Here is a 21,471-nt window from a genome sequence, read left to right as displayed (position 1 = left end):
CTTCAGGTTCCTGACAGGAAATCCTCTCTTCTCAAACCCTACACCTGAAATGCCTGCAATAATGTATGGACGCAGCAGGTGGTGGACTCTGCAGACCTGCTTCAGCTTCATTTTCATCCTGCTGCTGCCGGGGCCCCAGAGGATACACACCCAGTACACAGGTAAAACTCATATGTCCTAAATTAAACTTTACAAATATATAAGCAAGTACAGTATTTGAGGATTTTGATCTCCCACTGCCCATCTTAAAAGCAAAACTATCCTTCTGCTGGAATCATATATATATATATATATATATATATATATATATATATATATATATATATATATATATATATATATATATATATATATATATATATATATACACTCACACAATAGAATGCTTTAAGACTGTGAAAGACTATTTAGCATGTCTGCCTCACAATTCAGAGGTCCTGGGTTCAATTCCTGTGCGCCCCATCCTTCCTGTTTGGAGTTTGCATGTTCTCCCTGTGCCCGTGTGAGTCTTTTATGGGCACTCCGGTCTCCTCCCACATTCCAAAAACACACGATAGGTATATTGGACATTCCAATAGGTTTGATTGTGAGTGTGAATATTAGTTTGTGTAGATGTTGTATTGTACGCTTTCTTAGCCTGCTTGCTTTCTGGTTTTCATGGTGAAGTTAATGAGGGAGAGCTTCCCACAAAAATGTTATTGCTCCATGGTCTTTTGTTGAAGAAAAACTTGAAAGGATTATTTGATAGTTATTGATTTTATCATTAAAATTTTGAATTTTAATGAATAGTATTATTAATTATTTTCAGAGTTTTCTTGTCAAGAACAATCGCTCAAATCCAAACCAAACAAGATCCTCGTTCATTCTGCATCACTTTTGGTACCTGCGTGTGTTTGTCTGCATGCGTGCACGCATGCGAACCAAACGTGTTCTTGTTCCAGATGTTCTGCGCATCACCACTAAGGATTTCAGTAAATATTAGATACAGCTGGAAGGTGAAAAAGGGAGTTGAAGGTTGGGATATGTGGTTCGCTTGGATTTTCCCCTCTCGGGGGCTTGTTTGTTCCTCCCGGTCGGAATACAGACACACATGCACGCAATCAGACACGCATGCACGCAATCAGGCACACATGCACGTAATCACACATGCACACACCAAGAGTTGCTGTGCATGTTTAGTTTGTCTTTGAAAGGCATTCTGGGACATGTAGGAGCCTGAAGAGTAAACTTGTCGCTGACATGGCCAACAAAGTAGGAAACGGCACACTGTTGCACAATAATCTGTGCGCGCGCGCATGTTCGTGTTTAACAAATTAGCTCAATAGCCAAATGTTTGCTGGTGTAAATGAATTGATGCATTAACTTTAATTCAATTGATGAAGTGTTTTCATTTTCAAGGACGTTTGCTATTAAGAGAGCAATGTTTTCTGGCAATTGGCTATGACAAGTCTAAGAGCGGAAGGAAGCAGAGTTACAAGCTCACATTTAGGGTTGAAAGGGTGTTTAGCTCTCCATCTTCCATTTGTTCCTATCACATCTGCCATCTCTAAGGGCTGCTCGCAAGATGTTCTGTGGGACTGACCATGTTTTTTTTTTTTTTTCATTCAGCTGCAGTGCTTTGAAAGTGGTTCCCTTTAGTTGCTCACCCCATTAAAACCTTACTTACACGGTGCCACACATGTATCCTGGCATGTACGGCAGCACCAAGACACTTCCCTCTGCCCTATTCAAACATTTTATTTCCTCTGCATTGTCACGCAATGCATGATGGGTAACACCGGCTCCGGGTTGCGTTGCACCGCCTTTTGTTATGACTACGGGCTATGCTAGCAAAGAGTTGACACTACTTCGTAGGTCAGAGTATCATTGTTATATTAAGTAACAAACAAGAGTGAACGATATAATCCAATGAGTTGACTGTTTTGCCAGTTTTGTCCATTCCTCCAGCAGCAGTTTCCCAACCTCACATGCGAGTAAGAGAGGATTTCACTTTTCACAGGGGTTTTTCGGACCCCATTGGCACTTGACTGCAATAAGGAAGCATACACATTAAGCGGTGTATATGTACAGTATGTACATCTAGATTAGACTGCACGTGATCACATCCAATAGCAACACATGCACTTACGATTCAATGATACGCACTTATCTCACGGAAGTCAGTTTTTCAGAAACGGTAACATAAAACAAAATTCACGTGTAAAACATCATCCGTCACATACACTACAATTCAAATCATATTTTAAAAGCACAATCACACAAAAATCTCTTCATACTTAATTCTAAATCTTGCTTTTTACCTTAGGCCTGTGCAATATTCATTTCAGTTTCTGAAACGCAGCACAAACATTGAGATCCCAGATATCTAGGGCATATAGGGCAGGCTTGTCCAAACCCGGTCCTCAAGGGCCACCCATCCTGCACGATGTTTTCGTCATCCGGTGCATCTGATTCACATGGTCAGGATTGTTACCGGGGTTCTACCGAATATGCTGATGAGTGGACCATTTGAATCAGGAGTGTTGGGAGGACAGAAAGCTGAAAAACATGCAGCTTAAGCGGCTCTCAAGGACCGGGACTCTTTCTTAAGGGTGGTTGAACAAGAACTTACATTTCAAACTTCAAAAAGCTGTTTCAGGTACTCTCCCTCAATTCATCTGCTCCAAATTCACTACAGTTCAGTCATCTGTCAATCTCGGATCAAATAGTTGACTATGTTTTGAGGTTACCGCTATAAGGAATGCGTTAGGCGGGAAGGGTCTGTCCTCTTTTGGGCCATGGGCATGAAACCATATGCAAGCTCAAATGAAACTAAGTTCTTTCATCCCTTTTGTTTATTTCATGCATGCTACTTCCGAACTCCTTTTCACCAGCTCTTCTTGTAATTATAGAGCCATTTGTTATTCCAACTATTACTGCTGTTATTAATTCGAATACCATTCTTATTTTTCCTCATAATTAGTTTTCTCTTTATTTTTTTTTCTGAACATTTGTTGAATTCTAATCTCACTGTTTTTTGCAAAACGATTTCCTTGCAAAACTGATGTAAAATCTCAATAAATCCTTTCCTGGTTAAATAAAGGTTTAAAAAATTATTTTTAGTTTGTTTTATTTCCGCAAACATTTCTCTGTCTAAAAAGTTTGAGAACCCCTGTTCTAGAGGTTCTATGGTATGGATGGATATTTTGTGGCCGGCGGCATTGAACGACATCATACACGATGAGAAGCACGGCCCGCCAACAAGACGTTTTACTTCCTGGTTAGGAATGTCAGTACCAAAAAACTTATCTTTAATAAGAAATGAAATCGCCAATGTGCCAAATGTAATTTATACGCATACATTGAAATGTGTAAAGTGTACACATTTCATGATGGAAGTCCTTAAAGTGTTTACATTTATACATATTGATCAGATCAATATTATTCGGACTAGACGTGGCCCAATTTGCTTTCGGCATTTTGCTGCTAACCAAAAGCAGCTACTCTTCTTGAGGCCAAGTAGAGCACTCCATTCGACCTGTTGATGATTATCAGCTATAAAATTCATCGATAGAGAGCGCAAAGAGGGGAATAGAATGACAGTTACACCTACTCCAACACAGCCACGGACAACATCAAGCACTTATGAAGAGTAAAAAGGAAGACGTTGTCATTTCATCTCATTCTGTGAATTCCTCAGGCATTGACTCATTCCCTGCATTGCCTGTTGTGAGCACACCATGAAATGGATTGTTTTACAAGAAACGTGTAGGAGTGTTAGCGGTTTTGAGTTCTTCCGAGGTGCCCACCGGCATCAACTTCACGTCTTTGTTCTAAGGAATTCCAGGCACGTGACTCGAGCAAGTCGAAGACGGCATCGACTCTTAAACACTTGATTTTTTTTTTTAAGTTGTATGAGTGTTCGTTGATAAATGATGAACTTGACTTTGACTTGACTTTAATAATGTGCACTTCCTGGCACAATTGAACTTATTTTACTTCTGTGATGAACAAAAGTTGCAAACGGCTTTATGGAAAGATGTTAGAGCATTTCTTCAGTATACAACTTAAAGTGCATCTCTAGTACATTTTTGGGTCTCTCTAACACAGTGCTTCTCAATTATATTTTGCAAAGCCCCCCCCCCCAAGAAAGATAAAACATTTCACGCCCCCTCGCCCCCCACTTGTCACGCCGACATAAATAAGATTATTACCTATAAAAATTGTATAAGCTTACCAAAAACAGTATCCTTTTTAACATTTACACAAGGAAAAAGCAATATAAATGTAACTTTGAAAAACTGTTAACTACTTTTTTTTTACAGCATTTATACAGGTACAGGGTAAAAGTTTTTCTAAGCAGAACAAAACCCAAGTGCAACAAAGTGCCTGAATAAAATGTCAATCCTTAATTAATCACAATTCATGTCACATGGCAAAAACAAATAATTTTCCCTGGGGTCATCCGCCCCACTATTTCAGAAACACTGGTGTGACTAGTGCAGAAAAGTAGTTTACTCGTAAGATTTTAATTGACGATTAGTAAGCCAGAATCGGCACGAATTGTGGTTAAAAAATACTAGTTAGTTGTTCTATTAGTGCATCCTAGTCATTTTACTAGTACTCTGAAATGTCTAAGCTGCTTCAGAGTTGTTTTTCAAACGTTGGTAGGAATGATTTGAGTATGACAGTGACACACATGGCTGCTAGTTCTAGTTGGGCCTAGTAGTGTATGATAGTACTGTACACTATTACTAGTAGTAAGATTCAATTGTGCTTGCAGGATTGGTAGTGTGTGTGTGCGTGCGTGTATGGTCATACTGGTGTTTTGAATGATCTTACTAGTGTGATAAAGTGTATAGCAGTACATGTACCCTACCCTGGATGCCAAAGATATGGAACACATGCTCAAACGGCTTACCGAGTGCATTGGCTGGTAGCTGAAAAACGAATGACTAACATAAAGTACTGTACTCAACGGTTCATTTTGTGTGGCGCATGTTCGGTCGATGTTATAATACCGCCCTCTGTTGGCAATAGGGTGTACTGCTGTCAAAGTCATGGCATTTTGCGTAAATTAAACAATTTCTGTGTGATCATGTGAATGTCTCGCAGTCATGTGGTAACGGGACAGTAGCAGTCATCTGTACTAAATTACCAGCAGGGGAGTCCTTACATCCGAAAATTACCCTAATCCGCCTGTACTTTGCTTGTTATGTGGCAGTCGCTTATGGACGGTAACATCAAAAGGGGTCGAGCAAATTTCGGCCGGTGATAGAGCACGTAAAGATAAACTTTACAACTGTTAGTTATTTTTGATTGCATATGTTCAGGTTCCAGGTTGCTCTTACCAAGTGCTACAAAATGCCCGAAAAAAGATGAACATTCTTATTTTATTGCCCCACACCAGTATTTCAGAAGAATGCTTTTCGATGCCGTAACGGGAGCAGTACATGTTTTCTTTAAAATTTAGATCGAAAGAATTTGCAGATGAAGCAAGGTATTGCTAAATTGTGTTAATAGTGACTCCTAGCAAAACATTGTATGCCTTTAGTTTGTTAAGTTGTTTACAGATGTACATTAGTGACACAACATCACACCAGACAAGCCAGAAATAAAACAGATGACGTTACACAATCTATCTTCTTCCATCCATTTGCTATAGCCGCTTCTCCTCACTAGGGTTGCTGGCTTGCTGGTGTCTATCCCAGCGGTCTATGAGCAGTATTGGGGGGGGGGGGGGGGTGTCACCCTCCCTCAACTAGTTACCAGCCAATTGTAAGTCTATCTTCCTGATGTTGCTGAATATATGAGTGTTTTGAGTTACGGGCTAGTTAAACTGGTATCTGAAGGCGTTGCTGTATTTATAGGCCCTCTGGATTTAAATGTGCAGCTGCAGGATGCGAAACTACTGGAATTCACCTTATGTGGCTGTAATGCATATGAGTAATTGAAATGAGCCCAGGTGGCTTCGCGACTCTGTGCAGGTCATCGAGCTGTAGATAGTCATCTAATTCATCTAGCGGATGGGCTTTACAGCGCTTAGATTAGCAAAACGTATCCGAATGTGATGTGGCGTGGGAGATGTGAAGGTTGGAATGTGTAACAGCTGGATGTCCTAACTTGGCAAATGAGGCGGCTTGACGGGGGCACGGGGGCTCTTTGTGGGTGGGGTGAGGGGCTTCCCTCCTTGCATCCTTCCCTTATTGGTCCTCTGTGAGAACCTGGAAATGGAAACCATTCTGGGGATTTTCTGCAATGAGCTAACAGCTTGCTAGGGAGTGCATTATGAGAACATCCCATCGGACTTCGATCCCTTGTTCCCACCCCCAACCCCCATCCATCCAGTCGAGTGCACGCACACACATACTACCCCTTCCCCTTGCAACTTCACTGTCTCAGCTTTCATCAGTCATAACTTCGCATGACCTCATATTTGTTATCCGACACCAAAAAATTATTTTATGTTGTACTTCTCCCCACATTTTTGATGTTCTTCCACATTCTCAAACTATTGTAATGTTTGCAAAGTACTGTGTGTAAAGTCACAAAAGTCAGGACTCCATATTCCGAAAATTCCCAGTTTTCCCAGAATTCCCTAATTCCCTCCACAAAAGCCCATTTAAGTATACATTGTGTTACATGTTCTTAGATTGTTTTTGCCTACCTTATTATTTGCTCGATTATGGAATGTAGTCTGCACGGGGAGCTGAACAGAGTAAGAGTTTCCTTTTGTGGTATTACTATACATATTACAATAAAACGCTTGAATCTCAAAATCCAAATTCAAATTGCTCAGCTCACGTCTAACATCTTGGGAATTTTACACATACCAAGAACTCTCACATTCTCCAAGTTCTTCATAGTAAAGTTTTCAAATTTTCACCAAGATATTGAAATTTTAACGATCTTGTTCACCAGCTACTTCCACATTTCTCGACTGATTTCAACCAGTGCAACCTCAAACTGTTTTTCTCATTCAGAACATCTTGGGAATTTTACAGTAACATTCTCAAAGTTGACAATTATACTCTCAAATTCAAACTATATTGGCCAAAGGTGTGTTATGAATGTATGGAAAGCTAAATTGTCACTGCAGCCACTCATCACCCCATGAAGATGAAGAGGAGAGGAAGATGAAGAGGAGAGGGAGATGAAGAGGAGAGGGAGATGAAGAGGAGAGGGAGATGAAGAGGAGGAGTTTTAGGGCGTCGAGAAAGATCCGAGTGACCGTGGTCAAAGCCAACCTCCTCATGTGCGTCCCCCTCTATCCATGTTTAGCGCTGTTTCATGAGGGGGTGTGCCTTTCCAGTAGGAAGATCTGCCAGCCAGAGCACTTTTTACATCTTTGTTGTGGACCAACTTGACTTAAACGGTTGTGTACCAGCAGAACACGTTCGGACCTTTGACCGGTGAGCCGACCGGCACTATGTTGAGGATCCTGCTCCTGGCTCTGAGTGTCGGAGGCTTGGAGGCCTTTTTCTGGCGCGCTAAACCGCAGCCAACCACACAGCCTCCAACTAGTGCGCCCACAACATCTAGCGGTGCAAGGAAAGCGGAAGAAGAAGATAAGAATTTGTCAGGGGTTGGAGAAGAAATCATCAACGTGGCCACTGGAATCCGTAACTTGATCAAGGCGTGGGATGTGACCACGAGCCCCGGAACTACTCAAGGTTCTCCGAAGGTGCACGGCGCTGACCTCAACACGACGGGTAATATTGATGGCTCGAGAGGGGCGAGAGGGGAAGAAGGGTCTGGTGTTTGGGAAAGTGAAGCATCTGGATCAGGAGCGGGGTCCAAGCAAGATCTTGGCTCTGGTGTAGAACCTGTCATCCTCCCAAGTAACTTAACCGATGCGAACGGCGGGAATGTCAGTGCTGGTTCTGATCCGCTTTGTCTGCCCGTGCCGTCTGGTTGGCACGCGTGCTCCAGAAAACGCCCGCAGTTCTTCACATTGCCTAATTTTTTCAACCACACGTCTGCGGAGCAGGTGGCGGCGGCCCTGCAAGAGTGGGCGAGGCTGACCCGGGCTGCCTGTCACCAGCGCATTGAGTGGTTCCTGTGCCTCCTGCTGGCGCCCAGGTGCCCCTCGCCCACCTCCGCGCCCTTGCGTCCGCCCTGCCGCAGCTTTTGTCACCAAGTGCAGGACAGCTGCTGGGCGTCGTTGGACGGTGCGGAGCTTCCGCTGGAGTGTGGCCTCCTGCCTGTCGGGGCGCAGGAGCCGGGGCGCCCCGCGTGCGTGTCTGTTAGTTACTCGGAAGGTAACCTTCAACCGCATCCTGAGTGCTGCTTTGTCACCGGGCCCGAGCGCAGTGTGTTGCTTTTTTTGGCCTTAAGATCTGCTTTTGCATGGTTTTAGCTGCTATGATGATGCAACAGCTGAACTTACAGTAGTTGCGCTTTGCCACAGATCTCCATGCCACCTTAGTTGGGTCTTACTGGTGACGATGTCTGCATTAATTGCTCCCAGTTTTACGTCATTGATTTGCCATGCTTTTCGCTGAAGGCAGTATAAAGTGAAGCAAACTACTCACAAAAGTTTTATCCCTCTTCTTTGGGCGCAATTTTTCAGGGTGACCCGAAAATGCAGTATATCGGGGTGGTGTGCTCCCGGCCAGGCAAGATAAATGTATCAGTTTGGTCAATTTGAACACAATTTCCTTCCGTTTATAGTTAAGAAATATTGCTCTTATCCAGGTTTAAGCCAGGTATTTAAAACTTACCTAATGACTCTTCTGTCTGAATATGAGAAGGCACCATATTCATCCCTGCAAATTGTCGACTGCTCAAGGCCTGGTCGGAGAAAAGTGGAGGTGATTCCCCCACAAAATGGTCCAGAAATGTCCATGGCTAAAGGACAGATTGATTTTGGCCTCTTCTATGTATCTATTTGTGAGCGTTTCCTTTCGTTTTGCCCAACTTCCTATTCTCCAAAAAGAGTTGAACGGTAAAAGATTTTGAAATCTATTTAAAGTGTAAAGTTTGCTTGTTCAGTTCCTTGTTAGAGAACAGCGAGTTCCACAAGAACTACTGAAGCAGGGAAAAGTTTAGAGGGCTAATACATTTGACAAAGGTTATAGTGTGAAAACGCAATAACCCAAACTTTTTGTGACTGGCATGTTTGCTTTGCAGGCTGTCTCATACTCAGCTTTGTGTTGTTGCATAAAAGCCTCACTGCTGCTGCATGCAGTCACCGATATTGCATGTCCCCCACACCAGGCCAAATCGCAAGTTTGGATATCTAAAAAGTTACTTTTAACACAATGCCTTCAACTTAAAGTAAGTTGTACATTTGAAAAACATGTTTTGTGTATACGGCATTCCTATAGGGACTGCACTACAACAATTGCTTAGTTGCTTGATCAAGGGACTTACTGTAAATCTCGAATTTTTGTCCCTTTCCAGCTCATTATTGAGGAGTATCGTTCCATTTAAACCGGCATCTGTTGAGCGAGTTGGCCACTGCATGTTGGTTTCTCATCATTGTGTGGATTTTTCTAGGCGAGCAGCATTCAGTCATATTATGTCACAAAAAAGAACAACCGGGGTATCTGTGACAGGATGGGTGGCATTTACGATGACATATTTGCGGGTGGGGAAATGTGTCCTCTGTGTGGGAAGGAGGGAGACAGCCTCATGGCTAGTAACAAGGGATCTTTGTGATTGAGATGGGACTGGGCCTCCTAAAGGGCCCACTCGAGGCGCAAAGATCAGGACCAGTTGCCCACCCTGCCAAACCAGTAACTTTTCAGAACTAAAGAAGAAGAAGAGTCAGTCAGTGACAGTGTGAAAGAAACTTTTATTTCTTTGGGAAACCACCCTTCTTACATAGTGCGCAGATTCCGAAAATATGCATAAGGTCACATTTAAATTACTTTCATGATCCCTAATCTGGGAAGCCATTTGGGATATGTTGCATCCAGTCAGCTTGTAAAATCTTCAAGGCTTTCCTTTGTCGTCAAGTGAGGAGTGAGACTCAACTGGTTCAAATAGTCCCGGGCAAGTATGCTTGGAGTAAAAAGAGTAGCTGTGTTTAAATTTTGGCATTGGTGCTGACTGATCCTCCATCAGTCGATTTTAATTGGCTCTCAGGTTGTTCAAACATGGATGAACATCTGCTGGGTGTCACAGATGGGAGACAATGCCCCAAGACCTGCCAAATCCAGCTGCTTCGGTCCCGGGAGACAATGCGTGTCAGGCAGGTCCAAATAAATAAATAAAAACCGGTTGATGTTCAAGTACAGTATATCTAATGTCCATTACTTGGTTCATCTCCCGGTTCTCTCTTGGGGATGAAGCTGATAAGACAGTTCTATGTGTGGGAGTGTAATAAAACATTTGTTGGAGTTCATTTCCTTTGCCCTGCTGAAATGCATTAGTTCCACAGTCAGCCATGTTGGATCCTGTGCACTCCAGGTCCCCTGCGGTCCGCTTTCCCATGCACATCTGACAACCATTTCCTTCCTCCGCCTCCATCTGCCCATCCATCCATCTTACTGCGCTGCTGCCAGTTGTTTCACAGGCGCTGACTAATTGAAACATGGTCCTCATGTAAGGAACATGAGGTCACTTTGTTTGCTGAGAAATATACACTATGGTGTTGTTTCAGGGCAAGGTGCCAGTTGGGAACATCTGGGTGTATGTTGAGATGGTTTTCCATTTGTGCATGTCATACCAGCCTCCACCTGTCATGCGAGGAGCCTTTATTCACTCTTAATGACTGCTACTGTAACACAGGAGGCGGCAAAACTGCTCACACTGTACTCAACTAGACGTTGAGATACTTGTGTAAAACAAAGGATAGCACAACTACAACGAGGCTTGGAAATCATGAAAAAGTCCTTCCCTCAGCTTTTCTGTTAATTGTCACATGAAGATGCATTCTCGGCATGTAGGTATCGCTAGCTAGCTAACGGCATGCTGTAGTAGTAAAAACGAGCTTGTTGTGATATCCGTTGCGATACAGTCGCCGTAATTGTCGTCTTTTGTCATTTTTATGCAATTATCCTCTTTGCCACATTAAGTCCTGTATTTACGGTTGGGACTGGATTCTTCCAGAATTGCCTCACCAATTTAGTCATTCCCCAAAATATCAGAAAAACAGAACTGATCCAAAACAGTTTAATGCTCTACCATTCTAACTGAGGTAGAGTCCCTCGTCTTTGCACATCAGCAATTTTTGGAAACATACATCATGAATCATAAACAAATCCCTGCAGACAATCAAGGAGAAATCCATCACTGGACACAGTTTTGCTGCAAGTTAATTTCTAATAGTCAGGACAGCACCGATACCACGCCCTTACATTTGCAAAACGACATCAAACAAATAAATGAAGCCGCGGATAGGACGTTTCTCGTTTCTCTGCTGCCATTGTAATTATTACTCTGTGGTTGGCAATCTTCCGTGACTTAGAATCAAAATATAAAGACTGCTACCCCTGACAAAGAGATGAGAAAAGCATGTAGTCGTGCTACAAGTGCTCTTGTGTTGCAAAATATTGCACAGACACGCTGGTCCCTGACGCTCAGGGCCTCTGAGGCAAGCGGTGCCCTGGACTACTTCCAGATGTGCATGGACATTAAACTTTCACCACCCTTAAACGCAAGCTGTTGAAGCGGTAGTCAAACGTTCATTCATTCAGATCATTTCGGAAGACAGCTGCGGGAGCTGTGCCGGCACCACGGGAACCCAAAGCAGGAAAGGAGGTGCTGCCAATTGGGAGCAGACCACCCTGCATGCGTTCTTCCCTATCCAATTGGACAATAGCCTTCACCGGAGATGTGATGAGTGTGTGAAAACATCTTCCGGGATCATCGCTCGTTTGAGTCCCATTTTGCCACTCTGCTGCCGCACGCTATTTGCTTCGCTCTTCCTTCATCAAAATGTCAAATGATTTGTTTGCAATAGAAACAATAGAAAATTAATGGACAAAAAAGGATTGAGAGTAAAGGACAAATGCTTTAATGCCATTGGATATCCATCCATTTTCTAGAGCCGCTTATCCTCACGAGGGCCGCAGGCACGCTGGTGCCTACCCCAGCTGACTTCGAGCAGAAGGCGGGGGACACCCTGAACTGGTTACCATTCACGCATCCAATCACACCTTAGGACAATTTAGGATATCCAATACACCTGCCATGCATGTTGTTGGGAGCTTGGAAGGAAACCAGTGCCCGAAGAGAACCCATGCTGGCTCGGGGAGAACACGCAAACCCTACACAGCAATGCCAGAGATAGGTGGATTTGAACTTTCTCTGCACTGTAAGGCGGGCGCGCTAACCACTGCCCCATCGAGCCACCCGCCATTGCATATGTGAAAGAAATAAAACTGTGTTAGTCAGAGAAAACTCTTTTTCGAAGAGAGGATAGCACACATTTCATAGGTTGTGGTACCGGTGGTTCTTTAAATCGCTGATTTAAAGAATGGCTTTAACCAGGATAGTCCATTTTATTTTTACTTAGAAGTTTATATGTTTTTTTTTTTTTTTAATCAATGGAATGGGGCGGAGGTGTCCTTGTAGAATTCATTAAAGGTTTACATGTTGGCACATATTCTGCCAAAATGAAAACAAATAACATTTCCTAAAAGGTAGACGAGCCATTGTTGTGGTGGGCCTCTTCAAACGATGTGAAGGCTCAATTTAGCGCCCCTGTTCAGTCAAGTGTTAAGTGACCTAAGGTAATGTGTACGACATCCCCCCAAAGCGTCTAACTGTATCTCCTTCTTCTCTGCAGAGCAGAGCAGTTTGTCTCTACTCCAGCTAATTGGAGATCCGCCACCTGATGAGATCGGTCGGATCATTGGGCCAGGCGGTTCCCGGGCCTACGTCTTCACTTCCGCCACCGTGTCGGGCCAGCCGGCTCTGGCCCATGTGCCCAACCCATTCTACCGCCACTTCTCCCTGCTCTTCCACGTCAAGCCATCCACTTCGGATGCCTCCGTCCTGTTCTCCATCACGGATGGTCCCCAGAGGCTTATGTACGTGGCTGTCAAGCTCAGCGCCGTGCAGTCGGGTCGCCAGAGGGTGCAGTTTTTCTACACCGAGCCAGATTCGGAGGCGTCGTACGAGGCCGCGAGCTTTGACGTGCCGAGCCTGGTGGACAAATGGACCCGTTTCTCGCTGTCTGTCTTTGAGGAGCAAGTGACTTTCTATCAGGACTGTGAGGCGGTGCCACAGGTGGTGAAGTTTGAGCGGTCCCCGGACCCCATGGACCTCGATGCAGGGGCTGGAATCTTTGTTGCTCAGGCAGGGGGAGCCGACCAGGACAAGTTCCAGGTTAGCGGGCCACATTTTACATGTTCATGGAGCGTGGAATGGACCCGCACAAAGTCTGAATCAAATCTGACTGCAACGCGGGCTCATAAATTTCTTCGATATCTTTGTGTATACTGAAAAAAAAATACTAGAACTTATTACAGCTACATATATGGGTTTATCTTAAATTATATTTCTATTTTTGATTTAGTTCAAATCTTGCATTTTGATTTGATCCCAATCAAAAGCATTACATTCCCTTTGTCATAAATGTACATTACCACTACAGTTTATTGATTGTTATATAGTTTATTAGCCCCTCTGTAGACTATTTGTCTTGTCGTCTTGTCACTGTTTCCAAGGTTTTACATCACTTAGTACTTTCTAATTTCCTTCTTCTATTACTGACATACTGTATTATCTTTCTTGATCCTTAATTTGCTCCTCATTTCTTTTTTCTACCCTTTCTTCTTTTTTGTTTTGCGTCTCTGTTGCCTTCCAAAATACAGCACCACTCTGTAAAAATTGTTGTCTGGCCCTTTGTTAGCTCTATGATGCCTGATCTTTCGCCGACTCAGGTTTCTTTGTCTTCAGGGTGATATTGCTGAGCTGAAGCTGGTGGGAAACTCTCGGGCAGCCGAGCGCTTGTGTGACGACATTGATGACGATTCTGATGCTGTGAGTATTCCAGGCGTTTCCTGCCAGTGAGACCCGACGCCAAAGTTTCACCTTTGTTTCACCTTTTGTTTGTCTCTCAGGCCTCTGGCGATTTTGGCAGCGGTGACGGCAGTACAAGGCAGATAGGAGGAAAAGTGAAGGTTAGTCAGAATGGTGGTGAAATTTTTTTTAATAGTTTTTTATTACTGTACAGCGATTAGTAGAGTTTAACAGTTTTGATTGCATCATATTCTACCACCAGACGACTCCTGTATCCTTGAGGCCAATGCCGGAACCTCCACTGATAGCCTCAAAAGGAAGCAGATTTAAGGAAACAGGTAACTTGAACTTGATTATTACCGCAAAACAATTGAACGGTGAAATGGCTCTCCCTGATGAGATTTTCATTGTTAAAGTTGTGAATTTGTGAAAGGAATCCCTTAATCTAACCAACAACCCCAAATTCCACGTTTGGACAAAGCGTGAGAGCGGAATCGCAGTATATCGGGTAGGCACTGCTATAAAGCGACGGTTCTTTGAGAGAAAAAAAAAAGCGAAGCACTGATGCCGCAAAAAGTGAAGCGCGAAGAAGTGTAAAGGGAAGACTGTACATTCACATTCATAAAATAGAAAAAAAACCTACCAAAGTAAAAACTAATACAAGACCTTTGATGGGGAATCAAAATAAATTTGGAGTAAATCTAATTCAAGTAAGCGGAAGCACGACCACCTCGCAGTTCTGAGGTCCCCAATTTGCCGCGTGGAGTTTGCATGTTCTGCCTGTGCTCGCATGGGTTTCCTACGGGTACTCTTCACACATTCTCAAAAACATGTATGGTAGGTACAGTACATTAGACACTCCAAATTGTCCTTAGGTGTGATTGGATGTGTGAACGGTTGTTTGTCTTTGTGTGTCCTGCGATTGGCTGGTGACCAGTTCAAGGTGTACCCCGCCTACTGCTCCAAGCCGGCTGGGATAGGCACAAGCATGCCTGCGACCCTTGCGAGCACGAGCAGTTAAGAAAATGGACGGATGGATAATTGAAGCAAGATTGGGCAAAAAACAAAAGTAAAAAAGAACAGAATAAGCTCTTGAATGTCGGTATATGGTGAGGGGGAAAAAAAGTCCAATTGCTTTGGTCATGTGAGTAAAATATATCCAAATCTGGAAGTTGAATATTCTTGGTAGTAATTTTAGAAGTAATACATCCAACAGGTACGGTACCTGAGGCTGTTAATTTGTATAATCGGTTTGCTTAATTTTGCGCATTGTCATGTCAGGTTTGATCGGGGCGAAAGGAGAGAAAGGTGACAGAGGAGAAAAAGGCACCCGTGGGGACCGAGGCCACGCGGGACCAAAGGGGGACCCTGGTTCAGGCTTCTCCTCTCATGCTGGAGGTGGCGGACAGAAGGTTGGAATGTCATAGTATGCATGTTTATTATCTTTTGCACATTTCTATCATTATAACTACATCAAACTGTGTCTTTCTAGGGAGAAAAAGGAGACAAGGTCCGTGAACTTTGCTTCATGTCCCACATTCATTTTTTAAAAGGTAACGATAAGAAAAGCGACATAACAGATATAACTACTCCTCATCACTCATCAGGGCAGCACAGCCTTTGGAAGTAAAGGAGAGCGTGGGGCACAAGGCCTCCCAGGTCCCCCCGGCCCCCCTGGTGCTGCAGTTGAGATGGTCCGTACAGGGGATGGATCTTTGACGCAGCATGTGGCCGGACCCCCCGGACCTCCGGGCCGAGATGGATTACCTGGTGCAACCGGAGCTGAGGGAGAGCCTGTGAGAGAATTTCGGAAATATGACGAATTTCAGCTTTTATTCCAACATAATACAACTCATTGACTGTAAATGATGTTCCAGGGGGACCCAGGAGAGGATGGAAAAGCTGTAAGTATATACAGTGAATTTCAAATGAATAAACATTTGAAAAAATAGTACATTTAATTGTGTTTTATGTGTGTTTATTCAGGGTCCTCCAGGTCCGCAAGGTTTCCCAGGAACACCTGGAATTTCTGGTGCTAAAGGGGAAAAGGTTCAGATATCTTGGAATCCACCTGAACTTGTATTTGATCACGTAACATTAACTTTCTGACCTCTGAACTTCAGGGTGAACGGGGTGAAGGGCAACCTGGACCCAGAGGTCCCCCAGGGCCCCCAGGACCCCCCGGACCAGGAACTGGAAATCGTCCTGTATGTCACTTTCTCATGCACGCGTTTCACCAGCGCAACAATTTTTCTGCAGTTGATTGTGTTCTTTCTCAGACATTTGTTGACATGGAGGGCTCAGGATTCCCAGAATGGGAGAAGACACGGGTATTGTTGACATCGTCAAACTCAGAGCGCACTCACGCCAGACAGGTTTTATCAGGCTCGGGCATGCTTGACACTGAAAATCAAATTTTTTTTGACTAGCTTAATAAGTAGACCTGAACGTGTAACCATTGGGCATACACAAGGGGACGGAGGGGTGGGATGAGGGAGCACCGATTTCAAACTTGAGCCCTAACTCAAAAAGATGTGGAATCCTTTTGAAATTGATCCTCTTTTTCGTTTATTCAGGGTCTTGTCGGTCCCCCTGGCCCCCCGGGCCCTCCGGGCCCACCTGGAGTCCCTGGTACGTCAGTTGCACTTGGATCCAATGGTCCAGTTGCCTTTGGACCTCCTGGATCACCCGGGAAACATGGAGCCCCCGGTTTACCAGTGTGTATATACTTGTACTTTGGTTCGAAAACTCATCCGCCATCAATTTAGGTTATCATCTTTTAGTGATGTGTTGAGCTTTACATTTTCCAGCTGTTTAATCCTGTGTGCTGCTTCAGGGTTCTCCTGGACTTCGTGGTTTACCAGGTCAACCTGGGCCCAGAGGAGAGAAGGTTAGATTAAAATAGTAAGCATGTGGTCAAGTTCAGTCTCATACACCGAACATATTCCATGTGGCCTCCAAAGGGTGACTGTGGTGATCTGCACTCTCATGGAGGAGTTGGAGAGAAGGTGGGTTTGTAAATTTGCAGTCTTTTGGGAAAAATAAATACATACATACGATCCTATTAAAGGGATTACATTTGGGGAGGGTCGTCCTTTGAATACACTATGGTCTAGTTAGTAGCCTTTTTTCATCTTGGTATTGCCCTCACAGAAATAAAAATAGCAAGCGATTGTGATAAAATATTAGGATGAACTCAAAATACACTACAAAGGTTTCCTGGCAAACTTAATTTGACATTCTCTTCATTGTTTCAGTACTTTGTCTGTTCTCAAACAAGGACCTTAACAGCAAAGTTTGCACAGTTCCATAATTATTGAAATTTCTGGTTCAATTAGAACTTGTATTTCTTCGGGTTGTTCAAATTTTAACATCATGAGGCCAGGTTAAACCAGAAGACTGATATTAGAATGTCACAGCGCCATCAACAGGTTGCAACAGAAATACTGAGAAAAAGGAAGTCACAGATTGGCAAAGTGAACATCCTTCGAAAAGGGAAAAGTATTCGTTTTGCCATTCAGCTCCTTGTTATGAATCAAAATTTTGTGTAAAATGCACCGAAACACAGAACAGTTGCACACGTGCATTTGAGGGTTGAGAGAAAGTCAAATGTAGAACACCTTTTGAGTTTATCCTGAAATTTGCGCCAAAACATGTAATATCCCTGAAATTAGTATACAAATTTGAGCGGATGTGAATAATGCCTGTTTGCTCCAGGGTAGTCGCGGTGACCCTGGACCACCAGGACAGACTGGACTAGCAGGACTTCCAGGTCCCATGGGCCCACCTGGAGCTCCGGGTCGACCGGGGCCACCTGGGGCGCCATACGCCTTAGGCTTTGTGAGTATCGGGTCACCATTCTCACTGGATCATCAATCAGTCATCATGTCTATCAACGATAGTAAAACCTGATCATTTATTGGACAAAAATGAGGTGCACCTAGTATCGCAAGTAATAAGTGACAGCATTTTTTGAGTGCAGTCAAAAAGGTAATTAGCTCACATGTACAGGCTGACCGGGAGGGCTTTGAGACAAACGGTGGCTCTTCAGGACTCCATGGCCCGCCAGGACCACAGGTTTCATATCAAGCTTCAGTTTCTCAAAAATCCTTAGTCAAAAACACAATCAATATTGGTATTGAATATGTGTATTAAATATGTTTATTCTGTCATGTTTTCCAGGGGCCTCCAGGTATTGCGGGTCTGCCGGTACGCTGTTTTTTCATCTCACTCAACTCAGCTATGAAGCCGTTTTATTAGTTTCCAAGTTCAATTGTCTGAATGTTTAGGGTAGGCCAGGTTTACCTGGAACCAATGGCGACAAAGGAGCTGAGGGACCAAGAGGCCCACCTGGAATTCCAGGTCTGGATGGCTTTTCCGGACCGGTGGTAAGCTGGCAAATGAGTTCGATTTTTATTTTATTTCATTTTTTGGAATGGCTGCTTGAGTTAAAATCCACCAAAACATAACAATTTAGTCGACTTGACAAATGACACTGCGTTTCACGGTTTCAATTCAGGGACAGAAGGGCGATAGAGGAGAGAAGGGAGAACAAGTAAGTCATCAAAGATAGAATTTGCAATCGATTAAAAACGACGCATAAAGACGCAGTATAAATGTACCACGTGTTGGTTCACATGACAGGGTCTGCCAGGGCGTGATGGAGGGCAGCCTGGACCTCCGGGGCCCCCGGGACCTCCAGGGCGCATCATTTATTCAACTGGTGATGTGAGTCAGAGATTATTGTGTAAACGTATGGCAACACATCATTAATCCTCTGGTAGCACCTAACCTCCCTCACCAACCCTTTGTACTCACTAACCCAACTAGTGCATCTCTTACTGTGTGTGGTATGACTACCTTTTTTGGAGTCTAGGGCTGCATGTGAGCGGATGCAGCTGTTGTCCAAGAAACATTATTACAAGGTCAACGTGTTTGACGCCTATTTTTTTCCGTCTTCCTATCAGACAGGAGCAGGAATTCCGGGTCAAGCTGGATTTCCGGTGAGTTGGGATGAAACCGAAAGAGTTGAATTGAAGGAAAAAGTAGAACAAAAACCAATGTTTTTTTTAGGGGCCCATCGGACCAAAGGGAGAAAAAGGTGACAGAGGTCTACCAGGGTATGCCCCTAAGGTACGACTACATAAATTAAAATATAGAGATTTTCAAGGTTCAGCTTTCAGCGTGAACTTAAAATGCACTATAATTGCGGCTGGGGGAAAAAAAATGGAGTCAGTCGATTTTAAACAAAGATGGATGGATCACACAGGTTTGGAGGCGGTGGACATTTGACTAATCCCTTGAATAATTTTACTGTACAATAATATGTACATACAATAATCGTATTAAAACAATTTTCACAGCTCAGTTATTCATGCATATTTCGATCACTATATCTTCAGAAATATTTTCAAATCAAGCGCTCGCTGATTGATAATGTAAATGAGGAATAACTCCAGGTAAGGCTGGCACTCTTGCTTGTTTCACCCAGTAATGCCGTACAATGGTGCATATGCCCTGTTTCACCCAATTCTACCATATGCACAGGACTATTAAATTGCTTTCCGCAGGCCTTTAGACTGCACTCCGCACCAGACTTAAACCAAGTATTGTGACACATTTAAACGTTCTTCCGATGTTTTTTTCCTTTTGGAAAAAAAAAATCCTCTTTTGCTAATTATTGCCTACTTTACTACCCCTTACAAATGGAAAAATTAAAGAAATAAATTCAATGAAATGAACATTTCCTATTCCTGTTGTTTTGTTTTTATTTGCTCGATTGTGGAATGTAGTCTGCTCGGGGAAGTGAACGGAAAAGGAATAAGGAATTATGGGAAAATAGTGAAATGTATGAATTACTGGGATGATGGGAATGATCCCTGAGGCGAGATGAATGAGCTAAATATTGAAAATATAAAATGTGAAAGCTGTAAATATAAAATGTAAGATCATCCAATGTTAAGTCAATGGGATTTTTGGCGTGGAAAACAGGGAATTGTGGGAAATCTACGGCATGAGAAAAATGAAAGCAGTCGTTGCACAATTACCGTAATTGGAATAGTATGAAATTGGAACGGTGTGAATCGGATGAACTGGGAATGAATTGAAATGCGCCAAAAACGAGCGGAATACAAAACCAAAAAAAACAACAAAAAAAGAGGAATAATGTATGTGTGCAGCCTTTCACCTTCACACAACGATTCGAGTTAGCTCGGAGGCACCGTGAATAGCACGTCCGACTCACAGTTAAAGGGATTCAAGTTCGAATCCCCCCTTGGACCAGCCTTCCTGTGTGTTGCATTCATCGGCCAAACATCTATCGGAAATTTAAACTTTCGTTAAGTGTCCTTATTAGAAAACAGTAAGTTTTTAAAACACACACACACAAACTAATACAGTGACTGTTTGGACATGTGCATTCAAAAGGTTTCGAGACAGCAGATTAAGCACACCTGTAAAAGAAATGTTGCATGTTATATTCAACTTGACATTGCCCCAGAAAATGTCATATCCTTGACTTTTTGTGAGTTTTGTGTACTGTAAATGTAAAACCGCATGTCGTTTAGGGAGAAAAAGGAGAGCCCGGTGTCCTCCTGGGTCAAGATGGGCTTCCCCAATACCTGGGGGGGCTGACAGGGAGACCAGTAACTATGACGTCATGTTTTCATCTTATACATTCCGTACCAATACATTCATTGAGGGCTACATGATGGAAGTAAATGTCACGGTGTGTTTTTCCCACAGGGAGATATAGGACCCCCGGGCCCAGTTGGACCTCCGGTATGTATATCGTCATACTTTGTGTACACATTGTTACCTAATAGCTATGCATTCATTTTTTTATTTTATTTTTTTGTCTCTGCAGGGCTCTTATGGCCCTCCAGGTCAAAAAGGAGAAATTGGACTTCCAGGTAGACCAGTGAGTAGTTATTGTGTTTTCATTAATATATATTTTTTTTAATCTTTATCATCTTACAGTATCCCCAAAAAGTGAGCACAATTGTCACCTTCTTGTCAATATTTTATTATATCTATCTTTTTGCATTGTATTGAGTCAATGTAGTTGGCCCCCCATGGAAATGTACTGCCTCTGAAATGACAATATCATAAAGCTATCCATATTACCAAACCACTGGCGATACGATTGAGTACTGTATAGCCATTAGTGAATAAAACCTAATGTAGTTAGTAGTAATCTGTATTTGTTTGAAAAAAAAAAAATACCGTAAGTTGGGTTAGCTCATATTTACGAGATACTGATCATATCTATGTGGTATAAATATTATTTTGTAGGGTCGACCGGGACTAAATGGCATTCAAGGCCAAAAAGGGGAGCCAGGCGGCGGTTCTGGAACCACATACTATGCGAGTATCTGCCTACAACGTGACTTGGGAGAACTTGAATTTTGTCAACTAAAGTAACCACATCGCATTTTGACACAGGGACCCCCAGGCCCACCAGGCCCTCCTGGACCTCCTGGACCACCATACACAGTAAGTTAAACTGCATGTGCTAAAATAGGAGCATTCTTCAAGACCCTCAAAGTCATCTGCAGGAGTTATATATAGTAGATA

At 43.3% G+C, this 21,471-nt stretch overlaps 1 protein-coding gene and 1 long non-coding RNA gene across 2 annotated transcripts in view; one reads left to right on the top strand and one right to left on the bottom strand.

Moving 5' to 3' along the window:
• The first annotated feature begins 7,352 nt into the window (after positions 1 to 7,352).
• The window catches only part of LOC148428105 (collagen alpha-1(XVIII) chain-like), a 20,073-nt gene continuing 5,954 nt past the window's right edge, over positions 7,353 to 21,471 (top strand). Inside the window, exons 1-28 of the mRNA XM_088407838.1 lie at positions 7,353 to 8,240; positions 12,719 to 13,260; positions 13,834 to 13,917; positions 13,998 to 14,057; positions 14,159 to 14,234; positions 15,178 to 15,308; positions 15,389 to 15,406; positions 15,504 to 15,692; positions 15,774 to 15,800; positions 15,883 to 15,945; positions 16,020 to 16,103; positions 16,176 to 16,226; positions 16,473 to 16,613; positions 16,733 to 16,786; positions 16,860 to 16,904; positions 17,614 to 17,736; positions 17,908 to 17,973; positions 18,079 to 18,105; positions 18,186 to 18,284; positions 18,416 to 18,451; positions 18,541 to 18,624; positions 18,864 to 18,899; positions 18,970 to 19,029; positions 20,463 to 20,540; positions 20,641 to 20,676; positions 20,762 to 20,815; positions 21,190 to 21,261; positions 21,340 to 21,390. Of these exons, the coding sequence (XP_088263964.1) occupies positions 7,409 to 8,240; positions 12,719 to 13,260; positions 13,834 to 13,917; positions 13,998 to 14,057; positions 14,159 to 14,234; positions 15,178 to 15,308; positions 15,389 to 15,406; positions 15,504 to 15,692; positions 15,774 to 15,800; positions 15,883 to 15,945; positions 16,020 to 16,103; positions 16,176 to 16,226; positions 16,473 to 16,613; positions 16,733 to 16,786; positions 16,860 to 16,904; positions 17,614 to 17,736; positions 17,908 to 17,973; positions 18,079 to 18,105; positions 18,186 to 18,284; positions 18,416 to 18,451; positions 18,541 to 18,624; positions 18,864 to 18,899; positions 18,970 to 19,029; positions 20,463 to 20,540; positions 20,641 to 20,676; positions 20,762 to 20,815; positions 21,190 to 21,261; positions 21,340 to 21,390 (3,219 nt within the window). The 5' untranslated portion in view covers positions 7,353 to 7,408. The remainder of the gene's footprint in view (positions 8,241 to 12,718; positions 13,261 to 13,833; positions 13,918 to 13,997; positions 14,058 to 14,158; positions 14,235 to 15,177; positions 15,309 to 15,388; positions 15,407 to 15,503; positions 15,693 to 15,773; positions 15,801 to 15,882; positions 15,946 to 16,019; positions 16,104 to 16,175; positions 16,227 to 16,472; positions 16,614 to 16,732; positions 16,787 to 16,859; positions 16,905 to 17,613; positions 17,737 to 17,907; positions 17,974 to 18,078; positions 18,106 to 18,185; positions 18,285 to 18,415; positions 18,452 to 18,540; positions 18,625 to 18,863; positions 18,900 to 18,969; positions 19,030 to 20,462; positions 20,541 to 20,640; positions 20,677 to 20,761; positions 20,816 to 21,189; positions 21,262 to 21,339; positions 21,391 to 21,471) is intronic.
• The window catches only part of LOC148428103 (uncharacterized), a 16,580-nt gene continuing 10,525 nt past the window's right edge, over positions 15,417 to 21,471 (bottom strand). The window contains exon 3 of the long non-coding RNA XR_015864765.1: positions 15,417 to 15,690. This is a non-coding gene — a long non-coding RNA (uncharacterized LOC148428103). The remainder of the gene's footprint in view (positions 15,691 to 21,471) is intronic.

The sequence above is a fragment of the Hippichthys cyanospilos genome, chromosome 2 (genome assembly GCF_059441005.1).
Source record: "Hippichthys cyanospilos isolate Australia breed blue-spotted pipefish chromosome 2, RoL_Hcya_1.0, whole genome shotgun sequence".
Classification (NCBI taxonomy): Eukaryota; Metazoa; Chordata; class Actinopteri; order Syngnathiformes; family Syngnathidae; genus Hippichthys; species Hippichthys cyanospilos.
The sequence above is the reverse complement of the archived record's forward strand: the minus strand, read 5'-3'. Positions and strand labels throughout refer to the sequence as shown.